The sequence below is a fragment of the Mustela putorius genome, unplaced genomic scaffold (assembly GCF_011764305.1).
Source record: "Mustela putorius furo isolate JIRA1106 unplaced genomic scaffold, ASM1176430v1.1 tig00000228_pilon_pilon_pilon, whole genome shotgun sequence".
Taxonomy (NCBI): Eukaryota; Metazoa; Chordata; class Mammalia; order Carnivora; family Mustelidae; genus Mustela; species Mustela putorius.
In genome coordinates this window covers 25,108,688-25,126,283 of record NW_025421322.1, presented here as the reverse complement: position 1 = coordinate 25,126,283, position 17,596 = coordinate 25,108,688, and the positions used below count along the sequence as shown (strand labels likewise).

Below are 17,596 nucleotides of genomic sequence, written 5' to 3'. Positions count from 1 at the left end.
TTAAAGTGATAATCAAAGATGTAACTAAAGAAAATTTTCCTGGGCTGAGTGAAGACCAAGTATATAAGCCAATGGCCATGTTTCATAGGCAAGTCAACACCTATGTTTTATATGTTTTAAAGAGAACATACCCCTAGATACATCTTGGCAGTTTTTTAATTAAAAGGATAAAGAAAAAAAAAGTTTAAAAAACAAAAAAGGATATAAATTAGTTAATTATGCAGTTTCTTCTCTGTAGCACTACAGTCTTACCAGAATAAAATGAGTGGTTTTCAGAAAATTTTGAAGAAAAAAATGTTTGATCCTAAACTGTGATATACCTAGCCAAGTTGTTGCGTGCAGATGATAAGAAATGAAAAGAGAATCTTTGATAAGGAAGGATTTGGAAAAATACACCTCTCCCATATTGTTCCTAAAAAACACTGCAAGTCAATGAACTCCAGTTTGCCAAAAGATTAGTCAGAATTAAAAGCACTTAAAAATGAAGAAACTATAACATCACTTACTTGTGGAGCATAAGGAATAATACAGAAGACATTGGGAGATGGAGAAGAGAAGTGAGTTGGGGGAAATCGAAGGGGGAGACAAATCATGAGACTGTGGACTCAGAAACAAACTGAGGGTTTTGGAGGGGGGAGTGGGGAGGGGGTAAGGTTGGTGGTGGGCACGTATTGCATTCAGCATTGGATGTGGTGCATAAACAATGAATTTTGGAATACTGAAAAAAATTAAATTTAATTTTTTAAAAACTCCAATATTTAAGATTTTTTTAAAAAGAACTAGCAGTAAAAATGTAAATCAGCAAAGCACAGAGCTTAGTCTATAAATAGGATTCAAAAGCAAATAACAAAGCCATTCATAAAATATATAGAACATAAAATAATTTTTGATAATAATCAGGACCTTAAATTCCAGGTCATCTTTACAAAAGCCAGAAAGAAAGAAGTAAACATGTTTCAGATTCTTACCTAACAGGGAGTCAAAAAGTATTATTTTATTTTTACTTATGATCATTAGAAAAACACAGGTTAAATTTTTTTTTTGGAAAAACTTTAAAAAGCCACTAGTAAAAATATAAACAGTCTGCCAAAGGCAGAAGTAAACAAACAGTCTCCAATGTCAGTCTCTGTCAACCAATTCCATTATTCTTCTGTACCTTTCCTAATAAGTGGATGCGGAGTAAGACTCACCCGCTCCCAAGGAGCTAAAGGACAGGAAAGAGATGGAAACACATTTTGCTTGATGTGAGAGCTTTTCAAAGATGTATGTTTAATTTCTCCATTTATGGGGTCCTGGAATTCATGGCGGTTGTGGTGTGAAGTGGGAAGGAGGAAGGTTGGGGAAGGCTTCCCTTCAGAACATTTAGAACACTTAAATGATTTATATGTCTGTCCTTCCTACAGACTCTAAGCACCACAAAGGTAGGGACATTTTCTGTGTCCCTAGTGTCTTACTGGATAGACTATTGGATGGATGGATGGATGGATGGATGGATGATGGATGGATACATGATGGATGGATGGATGGATGGATGGATGGATACATGGACAGACAGATAGATGAAGGGACCTTTACTTAATTAGACCCATACCTTGCTCAACTTGCATTTCCCCTGGATCCTAATTAATCCTACCTCTAAGGAGGAAAATTCACTCTTCCTCTGTAGGTTATCCACCTTCTATATCACAGCAGCAAATTGGAGGGAGTGTTGTTCCTGCTTAAATGCCTGTCTCACCATCAGGGAGTGACTGCTCTGGGAAGCAGAGGGGCCAAAGCCATGTATTATTCTTTGTGACTCACAGTGCTAAAATGGGAGAGTATGAATGCATCCTTGATCACATTATTTCTTTCTTCCCGATTTGACTTAGAGCCCAGAAAGCTGATCAGTAGCATAAATGAAGTGTGAGGTCAGACTTTAGCTTGTGGGGAGAAGGCAGGGCAGACAGCTGGGTTATACACCAATAATCCACCAACAGTCCTAACGTTGTCTCTGTCAGCTCTTTCTCTCTCTTGCTCTCCCATGGGGGAAAAAGATATTTTCTGGTGAGGAGGGCAGAGTGGAGGAAGAGTTGGGGTTGCAGTCATTTGCACTAGTGGCCTAGTAAAAGTAGCCCTGGACTTTTAGCTCCCAGAGGACAGTCGTCATGGCAACCCTGGGATCAAGGAGCAGACCCTCTTTCAGCCATTGTCCGGAGTACAAAGTCTCTGTTCAGCTTTCTACAAGCTGGTTTAAAAAAACACCTCCAGCCAGATAGATACAGACACCGATAGACAGGCACTCACATACACAGAAAAGTTTCTAATCATAGAGTGGGAGTCAAGTTCCTTCCAACAGCTTTTAATGATCCAGTTCACCGAAATCTAATTTTTCTCTTCACCTGTGGGAACAGGAGATACTCTGATGCCAGCAGAGGCAGCCTACCAGTCACCAAGAAGCTGTCCCAAAGCCTTTAAGTGCACGTTTCTGCATTCTTGAAACCCAGCTCCTGGGCACCACCATAACCCTGGTTTGTTGCTGGAAAGCAACGTCTGCCCCAAAGGGTGTTAGGTGGACTAGGCAGAATAGGGCACATTTTGTGGCTTCTTAGCCTGTAGCTATCAGAGCTTCTACTGACCTGAACCAGCCTGCCTCTCCATGGGGATCTGGGCCAAGGGTACCCAGACAGGAAAAAGTCCTTCTGAGCCCAAGTGCCCTGTCGTGTGCATGGCAAAACTCTATGAGGAAACTTACAGCTTTGTGAATTTATTTGAAACAGCAAAATGTAAAGAACACCAGCTGGCAGCTTGACTGGCATGGAGGCCAGACCTTCTGGCTTCAGGCCAGAGATGTATACAAGCTCAGAGGAGGTCCCTTTGCTGAGGATCAACCTCTTAATAGTCACTTCTCTGGCCACTTCAGGACGCAAACCATAGGGTTAGCTAGAAGAGGCAGGGCTCAGAGGTCACCTGGTCTACACCATCACAGCCAGGAGAGAAAGTAAGTACAGAGAGGTTAAGTGACTTGTCCAAAGACACACAGACAGTCCTTGCAGAAGCTGGACTGGAACAAATCCAGGACTTCCAGAGGCTGAGTAGATAATGAGGAACATAGTAAACTGTTCAAGGCCTAGGAAACAGCTAGAGTGAGTAGGAGAACAAATCAGAGGCCGAAAACTGAGTACCAAGACCCACAGAAATCTCATGAGATTATTTTCAGAGTAACAATATAATACTAACCATAGCTTACTGTGAACCCGCACTGTGCCCGACACTTTCCTGGATGCTTCACAGATATTATTTCTTTTGACAAGGCTGGTTGTCCCCATTTAACAGATGGACAAAGTAAGGCTGGAAGAATATAAATTAGTTGCCTAAGACTATCTGGATGCTGAGAAGAAATGTCAATTCTCCAGAGTCTCTCTGCCCTCAAAGCCCAAGTCCTGACTCATTAGGCTACTGACTTTCATCAAAAAAAAGGGTTAAGGGTCTGAATTCCCCATTTATTCTGGGTTCCCATATGTTCAGACTCTAAACTAAGACATCTCCCAGAGAAAGTCAGGACACAAAGTTAAGACAAAAAGTGTAGAATTCTCAAAGACAAATAGATTCATGAATTGAAAGTAGGTTGGTGGGGGTTACGTATGGGTGGTAGGTAACGGGTTTTGGACTAGGGTTGGGTTATTTGTGTAAACTTTGAAGTAAACGCCAAGACTCGATTTGTCTTTTTCTGACATTTAATGTGGGCCAAAGTTTTCCTAGCAGATCAGGCCAAAGGAATGAGTCTGTTTTTTTTTCTAAAACTTAGAAGCCAGAGGATTTATTAAAGTTGGTCAGACATTGATACTGCACACCAGGGCTCCTTTGAACACTTGATAGGGCTGGATTCCAGAAGGTCTAATTAGTTAGAGAACGTAGGGGAAGGTCCAAGATGCCCACTAGTGGACGGCACCATATTAGTTCACTCCGAGAAATCCCTACCTATGGTCCTCCTAACAAACCTTTAGTTTGCTCACTAGCTGGAGGAGCAATAAGACAGGTATTTCAGGGCGCCTGGGTGGCTCAGTGGGTTAAAGCCTCTGCTTTCAGCTCAGGTCATGATCCCAGGCTCCTGGGATCAAGCCCCGCGTCGGGCTCTCTGCTCAGGGGGGAGCCCGCTTCCTCCTCTCTCTCTCTGCCTGCCTCTCTGCCTACTTGTGATCTCTGTCAAATAAATAAATAAAATATTAAAAAAAAAAAAAGACAGGCGTTTCGGAGCAATAAGGAAATTATTCTTCCCTTGTGTTGACTCTGAGGCCAAGGACTAAAGCACTATAGGGGTTGGGAAGACCTCAGATCTGTTCCCAACCTTGAACTTAATAACTCTTGCTCTGTAGTATTTTACTTTTCTCTTTATCATGTTATTGGATTTGATTGAAAGGACGGATGTCCAGGTTACTGCAGAGCACCATTTGCAGTGTAGTCTAAAGGACGTGAACCAAGGGGTACATGGCCATGTTGCTAAACCTATGCAGTGTGTGTGTGTGTGGGGGGGGGGGGTATGAAGTTCACCTAACAGTGCTCCTTCTCCTTTCCTAACCTCAGTTCTGCTATGCTCAGTTCAAGAACCATACATAATTTACTCACTATATGCCAGCCATTTGGCCAGGCACCAGGGCTAGAGAGAGACAACTGAGACAAAGTTCTTGCTGTCCAGACACTTCCATTCTAATAAGGGGGATGCAGACAGGTAAATATAACTACAATGAGGACATGAGGCCAATATATTAGATGTATGCAGAAGTGGGGGCACCTGGGTGGCTCAGTCAGTGAAGCATCCAACTCTTGATTTTGGCTCAGGTCATGATCTCAGGGTTGTGAGATCGAACCCCGCATCGGTCTCCATGCTCAGTGGAGAGTCCGCTTGAGATTCTCTCTATTCCTCTCCTCCTCCCCCAGCACTCTCTCTTTCTCTCTGTTTAAAGTTAGTAAATAAATCTTAAAAAAAAAAAAAAAAACAAAAAAGGGAAGACAAAGTATGCAGAAGAAACGAAAATAGTACAGAGGACTGAGATACTAATTATCCGAGAGGGTCAAGGAAGACCTTCAGAGAAGCTTCTGAAGGAAGCTTCAAAGGATGAGCAGCAGTTCGGCCAAGGGAAGAAAAAGCAGGCAAAGGCAGAGAAGCAAGAAACAGCGGGGCCTCGGGCCTTTTATGGAATTTGGCTCCTCAGCTGTCATATCAGCAGATGTCCATAGTGCAGGGACAATCTGCAGGTCCAACGGCTCTTACACAGTCCCTTTCTCTAGCTTCTCGCCGGTACTTCCCGTGGCTCTCAGGTCCCCTCGCCTCCGGTCTTCTGCTCCCAATCCTGGCCTCTGAGTCCCTAGCCCCAGTGACACGTTTTCGTTCTACTTACATTACTTTGATCTCCTAGACTCTTGGGGTCATGAGTCACCCTGTGATCTGCAGCTATGAACGAGAGACCCTCCTGGTTCCACCATGCTCTGTGGTACTCTAAAAGCAAGGCCAGCCCAGCCAGAGACCAGACCCATATAAGGACCTGCACCTTGTCTCCTAGAGGTAGAATGAAAAATGTAAGTGGGAGAGAGACAGGGCAGGAGACGGTTCTCAAGGTGGGCTGCAGACCAATCGGATTCCTGCTGAAGTCTGGGCTTAATCCTGCAGACTTGGGGAGCCATGGGAAGACGTGGTGCTGGGGCTGGTAGAGTCCGCTTTGCCTTCCTTAGGGTTACTCTGCTGGTTACTCAGGGTGCTTGTATTAGAGGGAGAGAGACTAGGAGCAAAGGGAAAAAATCAACACAGGAGGCCACTGCAAAAGTCCAAGCAAGACGTGAGAAGAGGAGAAAATCAGGTCTCCCTGCTGAGGCACTCAGTCAGTATCTCCTGGGGGGGGGGGGGTCCCTTTTAGTCAGCCTTGTGTTTCCACAGCTCTCCATCGTGGCTCTGATTCTAACCCTGGGAGGCTGCCTCCTCCTCTCTTTCCTTCTCCTCCCTCCTTCCCTCTCGCCCCTGCTCTGCCTCCTTCCTCCTCCCCCAGCTTGTTCCCCATCTCTCTCTCCCTCCCCCTCTTCTGCTTTCTCCCTCTCCCTCCCCCTCTCCCTCTCTCTGGCACACCCTGGAGAGACACGCATTACCTCCTGCCTCCAGCTCAAGCCTCCCTGATGGGAGAAAATGGAAAAGTAAAAGAGAAAAGCCAGCCTGAACCATAAAAAAAAAAAAAAAAAACAACCGGAGAGGGGTTCCTGGGTGGCTGCTTTCAGCTCAGATCATGATCCCAGGGTCCTGAGATCCAGCCCCAGGTCCCCAGCTCAGCAGGAAGCCTGCTTCTCCCCTCTTGCTCTGCCCCTCCCCCCACTCGTTTTTTCTTTCTCTCTCAAATAAATAATAAAATCTTTCACAAAAAAAGGACCTGAAGAGCGATCAGCATATGCCTGTGAGAGGCAGGAATAACCAGGAAGAGTACGACCCTTGCCACTTGACAACAGAAGCCCCTGGCATCAGCAGAACCAACAAAGGTTTGATCTTTCCTGCATCTGGGAACTCTGGGGTGCTCCACAAATATTAAAAACAACTTGGGTCATACATTCCATCCCCTCGGAGGCTGCAGGCAGAAAGCACAGCCCTCTTCAACGATCCTGCCAGCAGACAGCAGGAAATAAAGACCCACGGAACAGTATCCTCGGGCCCACGTTTCGGCCTCCCTAAGACCATCCGTCACCTTCAACTTGCCCAGAACTATCTTCAGTGACTGTCCCAGGTCACAGCAACCTGTTTACAAACATCTAGAATTCCCAGGCACTTTTAGGACAAGGGACCCAAGATGTGTCCAAGTGGGCAGCAAAGTCTTCTCTAAGAGAAGCTGTTCCTCCAGATCTATTTATGCCAATGTAAACACTTGCCAAGGAAACAAGGCATGTGGGCATGCGCTGGCCCGGCAGGCCCTCGGGTTGCTGCAAAAGGCAACTGGAGAGTCACATGTCATAACAGTGGAAAGTACATATGCAACTATTCTTAGCCCTGGAATGTATACACTGTCTCCCTGCCCGGTGCTTCTTTCCCGAAGTTCTAGAAAACTGCGAAAGCACCGTTTGCATAAACAAATCCAGAACTCTCCCAGGACAAATCATTTGCCAACTGAAGGAAGGCCTGGGTTTATGGTTTCACTTGGAGCCAGAGGTGGAAGGTCTCCGGAGGGACCAGGCGGACTGGGCACTGGGGGACGTCACCGCTGCAAACCAAGGTAAAGATCTCTAATGCCTAATTCTTCCGCAGGTAGACTGCCAGGTGTCATCCCGGAAACCCTGCCCAGAGTGTTGTTTGGTCTCTGCTTTCTCTTTATCACATTCTAAAACAAAACCCCCAAAGACTCTGAGAAGTCATGTTTTTAAAAAATAAATCACAAAGGCCCATTTTCATCCTTCAGTGCTCTCTCGATGCCAGAGAGCCACGCCGCCAGATTGACTCCTCGGGGAATGACTAACACCCAGAAAGATGCTTACATGAGTTTACTGAGTAACAGATATGCTGAGAAGCTAGAGCAGGGCTCACAGGTTTGGCTGGTCAAATGCAGGGACTGTCACCTTGCTTCAGCCCCTGACCATCAGGTAACTTCCAACCATGTCAGTAGTTGTTTTTTGGTTTTTTGGGGTTTTTTTCCCTAAGATTATCTGAAGATGCTCTTTGCCTATCACCTTTGGGAGTAACCATAACCAAAAAGAGAGTGTTGGCTGTGAGGTGTGGGGTGTAGGTGGCCTCTCTTTCCAATCTTCACTAAGCAAACTTCTTGGCAATATCCACAGCACCTTAGTGAATGGACACTGAGTCTTGGAGTCTCCAAGTCTTGAAGTCAACACAGCTAAACCCTTCAGCACACACCTCCCCTTGGGACCTCTCCCCCACCTTCTAGGATGGATGAGGAGTCGCCAGATGGACTGCTCTTCAAAGACCACGACTTCTCCTCTGACTTATTAAGGCAGCTCAATGGCTTGAGGCAAAACAGGCTGCTGACTGATGTGAGCATCTGTGCGGGGACCTGGGAGGTCCCCTGCCATCGAAGTGTGCTGGCCTCCAGCAGCCCCTACTTCCGGGCCATGTTCTGCAGCAACTTTCGGGAGAGAAGCGAGGCCAAAGTCCAGCTGAAAGGCATTGACCCCACGACTCTGGACCAGATCATCTCATATGTGTACACAGGGGAGGTGCCCATCACGGCTGAGAACGTCCTGCCTTTGATGGAGGCAGCCTCCATGCTGCAATACCCCAAGCTACTGGAGGCCTGCTCCTCCTACCTCCAGAGCCAGCTGACCCCCAGCAACTGCCTGGGCATGATCCGACTCTCCGAAATCTTGAGTTGTGAGACCCTCAAGAAGAAAGCCAGGGAGGTGGCCCTGACATGTTTCCCTGAGGTGGCTGCCTCGGCCGACCTGAAGGAGCTCTGTGCTTTGGAATTGAGAGACTACCTGGGGGACGACGGGCTCTGTGGAGAGGAGGAAAAGGTGTTCGAGGCCCTCATGGTTTGGATCAAGCATGACCTCCAGGCCCGGAAACGACACGTGCAGGAGCTATTCAAGCAGGTCAGGCTTCAGTATATCCACCCGGCCTTCTTCCACCACTTCATCGCCAACGATGCCCTCCTGCAGTCCTCACCCTCGTGCCAGACCATCCTGGAGATGGCCAAGAGGCAGATGTTTGCCACGTACAGCACCTCCAGTGCCCCAGACCTCCAGCCTCCATGGCACGTCCCCCCAAGAACCTCTTACCAGGATTTTCTCATCGTCTTGGGTGGGAGGAAGGACAACCAGCAGACCACCAGGGATGTTCTACTGTACAACAGACAGACCAACCAGTGGCAGAACCTGGCTAAACTCCCAACCCGCCTATATAAGGCCTCAGCCGTCACCTTGCACCGCAGCATCTATGTGCTAGGAGGCATGGCTGTTGGCTCAGGGAAGAACGTACCCAGCCACAACGTCTACATCTACTCCCTGAAGCTCAACCAATGGAGGCTGGGGCAGCCCATGCTGGTGGCCCGCTACTCCCATAGAAGCACTGCCCATAAGAACTTCATCTTCTCCATTGGGGGCATCGGAGAAGGGCAGGAGGTCATGGGCTCCATGGAGAGATACAACAGCATCTTCAACATCTGGGAGAGTATGGCCAGCATGCCTGTGGGGGTTCTCCACCCTGCGGTTGCTGTGAAAGACCAAAGACTCTACCTTTTTGGGGGAGAGGACATCATGCAGAATCCTGTACGCCTTATCCAGGTAAATGGCTGGTCCTTCCCATCATGGGAGTGCATGAGTGCACACCATGCACACATACCCATATGTGTGTGTACACATACAAACACACGTGCATACATGCACATACACATTCATGGATACCTGCTTGCATGAGTGCATACACATATACCTGTAGTCCACATACTCACTATCCTTTGCAGAGAAAACATAGAGGAGGGAGGAAAGGGAAGCTGGAAGGGAGGGAGGAAAGAAGGAAGTTTAAATTCCGTAAGACTTTATCCATTTATGAATTCTGGTTGTGTAAGATGAATACACACAAAGGAATGTTAGATACAATCCCTGTCCATGAAGAGTTTATCTCTAATCTTATTAGAGATAAAATTAGTATCTCTAAAAGTTCAAAAAAAAAAATGAAAAAAGTTCAAGCTAGAACACATGGAATATCAGAAAGTGAAGTTCTGTAGGAAATCTGCAGATCCTCTCACCCAAATCAACAAGGCCTTAGAAGAAGAGTCCCAAGCATTGGTCTACAGTCTGTGACCAAATCCTGGGAACCCAACCACAGATAGGCTGAATCAAAATCTCTTTATGGGGGTCCTGACATATATCTGTTACAGACATCTCCAGGAGGTCCTAAGGAGCAGCCAGTTTGGAGAACCCTGGCCTTAAATGACAGACAGACACTAACATCACTAGCAAGCTCTCTGAGAAGTGTTACCAACAGAAAGCAAAATCTCAGAATATGAAGTCTTTTATGCAAGTTCTAATCTCTGCAGTTCACATCGTGATATGAAAAAATGAATAATGAGCCTGTCTTTAACAATGATCAAGGAGCTCCCTGGTAGTTGCTATGTTGCCCGATGAGAGCTATCTCGAGCCCAAGCCCCCTGTAAGAGCCCTGGGGACAAGGGCATAAGCAGGAACATGCACTTAACCCTCCAGGAGCTTCAGGAAAATTACAATTCACGTGCTGACTGGAGGGGTGCTATAAGAGCATGAGACGTGCCCTAAGCCAGTCTAGAGGGAATTGGGGATGGTGTGAACTTTCAAGGTTGGTTTGAGCTGACGTGAACAGGGAGGCAAGAGAAGATGGAAGGCGAGTAAATGAAGAGGGAGAATCACCGGGAAGATAGAAGGACCTGACTGGGATGGAGACACGGGCAGGAAGCTTCTCTGAGCAGAGGCAGAGTCCTCTGTTGAGAGAGGGGTACTTCCAGGTAAGGAAACAGCTGAACCAAAGGCTCTGGAGCAGAGAAGGGCACAGCCCAACACCTGGAGGGACTGACAGACTGACCATGTAGCTGGGACACAGCGGGAGGCAAAAAGGCAGTCTATCTAAGTGGAGCTTGGGGTGGGGAGGGAAGGAATTAGTTCTCACATGTTCTCCATCAGCCCCCTTCCCAAGCTGCCCTGAGGGCCACCCCCTTCACCCAGACTGCTGCCCCTGAGCCCCTACTATAGAAATTCTGGAACATTCCCAAGGGAGAGGTGTTTGTGGACATTAGGCTGACCCAGTAGGCTTTCTAGGCCTTGTCAAGGAATTGGGGTTGTAGCCGAAGACTAACAGGGTGGCTGAAGTCATCAAATTTGCATTTTTAGAAGCTCCCTCTGGACGCCCTGTGCCAAAGGGATTCGAGGGTCCTGCGTGGACAAAGGGAGGAGAGCGGGGGACTGTTCTAGAGATCCAGCCAGGATGACAGTGGCTTGGGCTAAGCTGGTGCCAGCGGAGATGGAGAAAAGTATCAAGCTTCAGTTTAATCCCTGTTTTGTCTTGGCTTCATTTTCCCAGCCCGTATTTTCAGTTCTTCTCTGACCACCTCGGCAGATGTTGAGCCTGTTCAAATCCCACTCATATATTTGAGCCAAGAGAGACATGGTCCGCTCCCCACCAAGCTCTGGCCACACAGTGTGGACGGAACAGAGGGCTTCTAGGTAAAGGTAGAACCCCTCCCTCTTTTACAAAAGTGCTTTTCAAAATGAAGTGAACAAATAATGCTAATGACGTCACATTGCAAAGTTGTTACTGATTTCCTAAGAATACATACAAATCTCAGAAAAGCTTTCAAGCTGGCGTATCAAAAAATGAATGGTACCATCGAACAAGACACTTGCAAAGGCCGGTGGGAAAAAAACCCACTACCGTGTGAGTAATCCTTTTACATGGCAGGGGTGAGAAGGGGAAAAGCATTCATGGCAGCTTTTCTCATCTACTTAGCCTTAGCTTTGAAATGGTAATTTTACTCATTCAACTATAGCATGAGATCAGTGGGGTTGCTTGATAAAGTAGGTTGGATTTTCTGGCACAGATTCGGTTTTCTTTACAGGATGGTTCTTCTGCACACAAGCATTCTTTTAGGAACTATTGAACAGTGGTATCACTGTGTAATTTGTGTGCGTATGTATACCTTTCTCCCTGGCCACCTTTCTCCCTCTGTTTCTGGAGGGCACTGAGCAAATCCTTCACTATAACAAAATATCACTTCCTCCACTGGTCAAACACCAGTTTGACACTTTGTTATCCTTGCTCCCAGCTCTCTGGGGGGTATGATGAGGATTGTGAGCAGATGTTTAATCTATCTTTGAAACCATACCCCAAACTTGCTGACAAAGAACAGAGAGCCAGGAGGCAATTACTCACTCAGTGTTTACTTTAACTCCAAGGATCCCACTTTCCAGTGTCATCTATGTATTTTCAGATGAAACCATGAGGCTTAACAGGCTGTCTCTAGCACATGGCCTCATCTAGGCTTCATTAGCTTCAAGAATGGGAAGACCTCGAGAGGTCTTCAGTCTCAAAATGTGCCATCAAGAAAGGCGACACCTATATGGCCCCAAGCCCAGTCGTGACTGTGGTGGTTAAGAAGTTGGACTCTGGGGGCGCCTGGGTGGCTCAGTGGGTTAAAGCCTCTGCCTTCAGCTCAGGTCATGATCTCAGGGCCCTGGGATGGAGCCCCACGTTGGACTCTCTACTCAGCAGGGAGCCTGCTTCCTCCTCTCTCTCTGCCTGCTTCTCTGCCTACTTGTGGTCTCTGTCTGTCAAATAAATAAATAAATAAAAACCTAAAAAAAAAAAAGAAGAAGAAGAAGAAGAATTTGGACGCTGGGCTCAACCGGACCAGCTCTTCCATTCCTTAGCCATGTGACTTCCAGCATGTCACTTAGCCTCTCTGAGCCTCAATGACCTAATGTGAAAAATGGGGGCAAGTAATGGTACCTAATTCATAGGATGCTTGTGAAGATCAAATTTGGTAATATACTAAAAAATAGAGTCTTTCGTATGGTAGCAATTAAATTTTATATAGAAAAAAATGCCATTTTCTTTGGCAAATAAATGTTTTGCCTCTTCTTTTCTTATATGAAATCCATCCTAAGTCTTTTGTGCTCAATTTTGCTAGTCGTGAACTACTTTATATTTAATATTTGAACTTTATTTAAACTGAAGGGGACATGTTCTGGGAATAATGCTTTGTGATGCTATTTCAGACCGTGGCCAAGGAGCCCTGCCCCACCTCCTTGCTCTTTTACTTTTTTCTCATGCTTCCTCTACCATTCTAATGACTTTCAGGCATGAACTGTTCAAAAGCCTTCCTCACTTAGCCCCACATGCATTCTTGGCTCTCAGGCCCTCTCTGATACACGGGAACATTTAGAAATTTAAACATGAGCCGGAAATAGAAATGATTGAAAAATCACTGGTTTTATGAATACCCAAGTTGCTCCATTTCCCATTAAAAAGAAAAAAATGTTCCAAGTAAGGTAAGCAAACACATACCACAATGCGTAACTCTCCGTCCATTCTATGGAGACATAGCCAAGGATCTCATGGTCTCACATAAAGACCAATTTCTAGTAATATATACTTTCTGTTATTTAATTACATTTTGTTGATAATAATACACCTACCTACATTTTAAAAAGTGAAAAGAAAAACAATCTTATTTCACTCTCTTAAATACTACTTCTATCTTTTAGAAAATATATATCACTTTACAGTGCAGCACCGTGATTCTATTTCTCCCTCAGGTTTATCACATTTCCAGAAACACATGGTTCAAAATGGAGACAAGGATGATCAAGAATGTGTGTGCCCCTGCCGTGGTGCTTCGGGAGAAGATTGTTATCGTAGGAGGTGAGTTGGAACAGAGGATAGTTAGGCTGGACACAAACTTGGCATCTCCCATGGAAAAAGGGTCACTAAATAGACAGATGTTGTTCTACAAAACAGTGTTTTTAAAAGCACATCCATCCAACTAGGGGAGTGTGCATGACTTGACAAAGTTCTTTTCTCATCCAGAAGTTTCTCCCTGTCTTCATCTATAAACAAGGAATGAAATAATACCCACTTCACGGAATTGTTGTGACAATAAAATGTGCTCGCATATCTAAAGCACTTAGCACTATCCCAGATACATGGCAAATACTCAAAAAATGTTTGCTACTGTTAATAAAATTAGCCGCTAATGGATCATTTCTCTGCAACTACAGTAGAGTGTCTTGGTTAAGAGGAATAGTTCTAGGGTCAGACCTGGGTTCAAATCCTGACTCTGTCACTGGCTGTATACTCTTTGGCACGTCGTTAATCTTTTTCTGTGCCTCTGTTTGCACATCTGTAAAATGGGGATCCTAAAAGTAGGGAGTGGTGGGGACCAGATAGGTCTGTGGTGAGAACTGTTCCTGAATTCCCAAGGCTCCTTCTCTGGATTATTAAGGTTCTTGGGGGGAAGGGAACATGTGAGAGAGATGAAAAAGCCAATAATATAGAGAAAGCTCGGGGCACCGGGGTGGCTCAGTGGGTTAAAGCCTGCCTTCGGCTCAGGTCGTGGTCCCAGGGTCCTGGGATCAGACCCCACATCGGGTTCTCTGCTCAGCAGGAAGCCTGCTTCCCCCTTTCTCTCTGCCTGCCTCTCTGCCTACTTGTGATCTCTGTCTGTCAAATTAATAAATAAAAAATCTTTTAAAAAAAAAAAAAAAGATAGAAAAAGGTCTGGAATCAGGAAGCTGCTCCCAATCTAATGCTGCCTTAACATGAGGTTAAGGATACAGGGGCCAGAATCAGACAGATCTTAGTCTAAACCCCAGGTCTGCCACACACTGGACCTTGGGCAGCTTATCAAAATATTCTATACCTTAGTTCAGATGCCAGCCTTGGTACTAGGCAATGGCAAAGTACAGATATGTTTCCAGACTGCAGACTTCCTGTCCCAAATGAACAATGTTGAGCTTGCCAACATGCCATTGGTTTTCAGGTTACACAAGGAGGATTCTTGCTTATGACCCTCAATCCAACAAATTTGTCAAGTGTGCGGACATGAAAGACCGGAGGATGCACCACGGGGCCACGGTGATGGGGAACAAGCTCTACGTGACGGGCGGGCGGCGGCTGACCACAGACTGCAGCATCGAGGACTTGGCCTCCTTTGACTGCTACGACCCTGAGACAGACACCTGGACGTCCCAGGGACAGCTTCCTCACAAACTCTTTGACCACGCCTGCCTCACTCTCCAGTGCATACCCCACACCCCCACCTTCCCGTGAAGTTGGCAAGTAACTGTGGGTCTTAGTCAAGATGCTTTCTGTTGTAAGAGACAGAAACCCAACTCAAAGGAGTATAACCCCAAAAGGATGCAGGGAGTGCCCCTGACAGGACCAAAAGTTCCAGAGCCTGGAGGCCTGGAACCAGGCATCCTATTGGTAGAACGCTCTGGCCCTCTCTGGTTCTCCACACCCCCACCCCGTCTCCCGCTCTCCCCTTCTCCCCCTACTGCCTCTCCTTCCTACCTCATCTCTGTTAGACTTCATGCTACAAACAAGCTTCTGTATCCACAAAGTGTGAAGACAGTGGCGACTGATAAACTCAGTGTTTTCTAAAGTTGCATCTCCAAGAAAGAACCTCACCATTATCTATACATTAACCTTGAAAATAATCCGAATTGGCTGTTTCTTATTTCCATGCCTTCTTCTTGAGTCAATCACTGTTTCCGGGGCTTGTGCTACTGTAACTGTGTGATCCCAGAGCACATCCCTACAGGCAGAAGTCATGTTGACTGTTACCACTGACAGCTCATCCAAACTGCACAGCAGGAGACAGAAGCAGTTTCCCAAAGAAAGAACTGCTGCACTGACCAAAACCACATCTACCCAGAGCATCATGGAAATCTAGAGCAAAAGGGGTCCCTGGCACAGGGTCCAGGTGGCAGTGTGAGACATGGGCCATGACCGTGTTTCTTTGCATTCTGTGGATGTAATAAATTGGAATTCGAGGAACATGTGTGCAGCGTAGTATCTAGTGTTTGCAAAATTATCCATGCGGCCAGAATAAAGTTTCTTTCTAGTGCCAAATTATGTTTTTCTCCAGCCTCTGGGGAGCTATAAACCTGCAGAATTCATCAGGATTTTCATTTTGGTAAATGTTATGAGAATCACTATTCTAAGAAAGTCAACAAATTCCTTCAGAGATCCCAGCAATTACTGCCCTGTCCATGCCAAAGCTAAATACCCCCCAACAACGTTCTTGGTCTCAAAGTGCCTCCCAAGCTGGCTCCGTCTTAAGCTCCGGAATCAACTGAAGATGACAGCACATTATAATCACCTGGCAGTCTTCTCCCCAGCTATGGAAGCATCTGGAATGGGTCTCACTTCCCTGAGCCGGGCACCAGAGAGCCCTCAAGCCAGAACCTTCCTCCCCACCCTGTTCTCCAGGTTCATGTTCTGGACTTTTCCTTTCTTCCTGCACTTCAGCTCCTCCTGTTGGGATCTGAAGCTTTGCCCTGCTCCCCAGACCATGTGGCCGTGGTCTAGACACCCTGCCCAGGTTGTCAGCCCCTGTTCCTCATCCTGGATGCTGTCACCTTAGCGGTTAACTGGCCTCTTACTACAACCCATTCTCTTTGAACCCCTCTTTTCAGGCTCTCGATCCCTCCTCTCCCTGGAAAAGGTGACCAGCGACACCTCCAGCACCTCACAGGCAGTGCGTTTTGATCTGTCATCGGACTGGAGCCATCAGCAGCGCACCACACAGATGACCCTCCCTCCATCTTGAAATGCCTTCCTCACGCTGCCTCTGGGACACCACTCACCCTCTCTCCCTGCTCTATGCACTTAATGCTTGTCTCTTTAATTTCTTGTCTCTTTCTTTCCCCACTAGTAAATGGTGTGCGCCCCAGTGCTCAGCCCTGACACATTCCGCGCCTCTACCCTCAGCCCCGGGGAGCGAGCCCCCTCCGTGCATGGCTTTTCCTTCCCGCCGAGCGCTGCTGACTTCCCACTGTTCTCCACTTCCAGACCCCAGGGCTCGCTCCATGTTTCCACTTGGATGTCAAATACCTCAAAGCCGATGTGTTCACATTCACTTTTTCCTCACCAAACCAACTCCTCCCATGGTAGGCCTCCCCAGACTAAGAGAAGGAAACAACTGTCTCCCAGCTTCTCAGGCCCAAAGACCTGGATGCTGCTCTTGGCTCTTCTCCCTCACACCCCACTCCGTTTGGTTCAGGAGCGCCGGGCCCAGCAGCCCCACCAGCCACCGCTCTTACTCTGGTCAAAGCCACCATCTTCTCTCATCTACACCCATCACTGGTGTCTCTGCTTCCGCCTTCACCCCCAAATCTCTCTCCACGCAGCAGCCGGGGGCATCTTTCACAAACATGAAACATGAGTCAGAAGAGGTCATTCCCCTGTTGAAAACTCTCCAAAGCTTATACTGGAACGAAAGTTAAAAAAAAATTTTAATTAAAAAAAAAAAAAAAGAAAGAAAAAGAAAACCTCTCCAAAGCCTTCCCAGCTTTCTCTGATGCCTTCCAGAGACCCACAAGATTGTCCCCCCACCTCACACCTTTCCCCTTCTGCTCTCACCGTGTCCCCCCACTCCGGTGTCGGCCACACTGGCCTCCGGGCTCACACATCTGTGTTCGCATGCACCCCGCCCTGCGCCAGAACAGACTTGGCCTGGATGCCACACCCACAGGGTTCCCTCCCTCCCTTTCCTCAGGGGTCGGCTCAGAGATGCCTCTCCTCGGTGCCCTGATCCGATCTGTGCACGCGTCCTCTCAGGGACAGCCATCACCTCAGTCCCTCTGTCTCCACCGTCGACCAGCCTAAGTGGCCTTGCTGCTTCCACGCCTGTCCACCTCGGACCCTTCCTCCAACAACAGCCAGGCTCATCTTTTTTTTTTTTTTTTTTAAAGATTTTATTTATTTATTTGACAGAGAGAGATCACAAGTAGGCAGAGAGGCAGGCAGAGAGAGAGAGGAGGAAGCAGGCTCCCCGCTGAGCAGACAGCCCGACGTGGGGCTCGATCCCAGGACCTTGGGATCATGACCGGAGCCGAAGGCAGAGGCCTTAACCCACTGAGCCACCCCGGTGCCCCCAGGCTCATC

General features: G+C 47.1%; 1 protein-coding gene across 2 annotated transcripts; it reads left to right on the top strand.

Moving 5' to 3' along the window:
- Positions 1 to 6,948: 6,948 nt before the first annotated feature.
- KLHL38 (kelch like family member 38) lies at positions 6,949 to 17,396 on the top strand. Of its 2 annotated transcripts, none has more exons than XM_004743517.3 (4): positions 6,949 to 7,220; positions 7,780 to 9,240; positions 13,243 to 13,348; positions 16,126 to 17,396. In XM_004743517.3, exons 2-4 carry the CDS (start codon positions 7,888 to 7,890, stop codon positions 16,257 to 16,259), a joined length of 1,593 nt encoding a protein of 530 aa, XP_004743574.1. In that variant the 5' UTR covers positions 6,949 to 7,220; positions 7,780 to 7,887; the 3' UTR covers positions 16,260 to 17,396. The 2 variants fall into 2 exon arrangements, with proteins under 2 accessions (XP_004743574.1, XP_004743573.1); XM_004743516.3 differs by lacking the exon at positions 16,126 to 17,396 and adding an exon at positions 14,466 to 15,559 and having other exon boundaries at positions 6,951 to 7,220.
- Positions 17,397 to 17,596: the final 200 nt, after the last annotated feature.

Bases quoted from the DNA above. Each gene is read 5' to 3' on its own strand.
- KLHL38 (XM_004743516.3), top strand. From the start codon at position 7,888: ATGGATGAGGAGTCGCCAGATGGACTGCTCTTCAAAGACCACGACTTC. The intron at 9,241-13,242 runs GTAAATGGCTGG...TTTCTCCCTCAG, and splicing joins ATCCTGTACGCCTTATCCAG to GTTTATCACATTTCCAGAAA. The intron at 13,349-14,465 runs GTGAGTTGGAAC...ATTGGTTTTCAG, and splicing joins GAAGATTGTTATCGTAGGAG to GTTACACAAGGAGGATTCTT.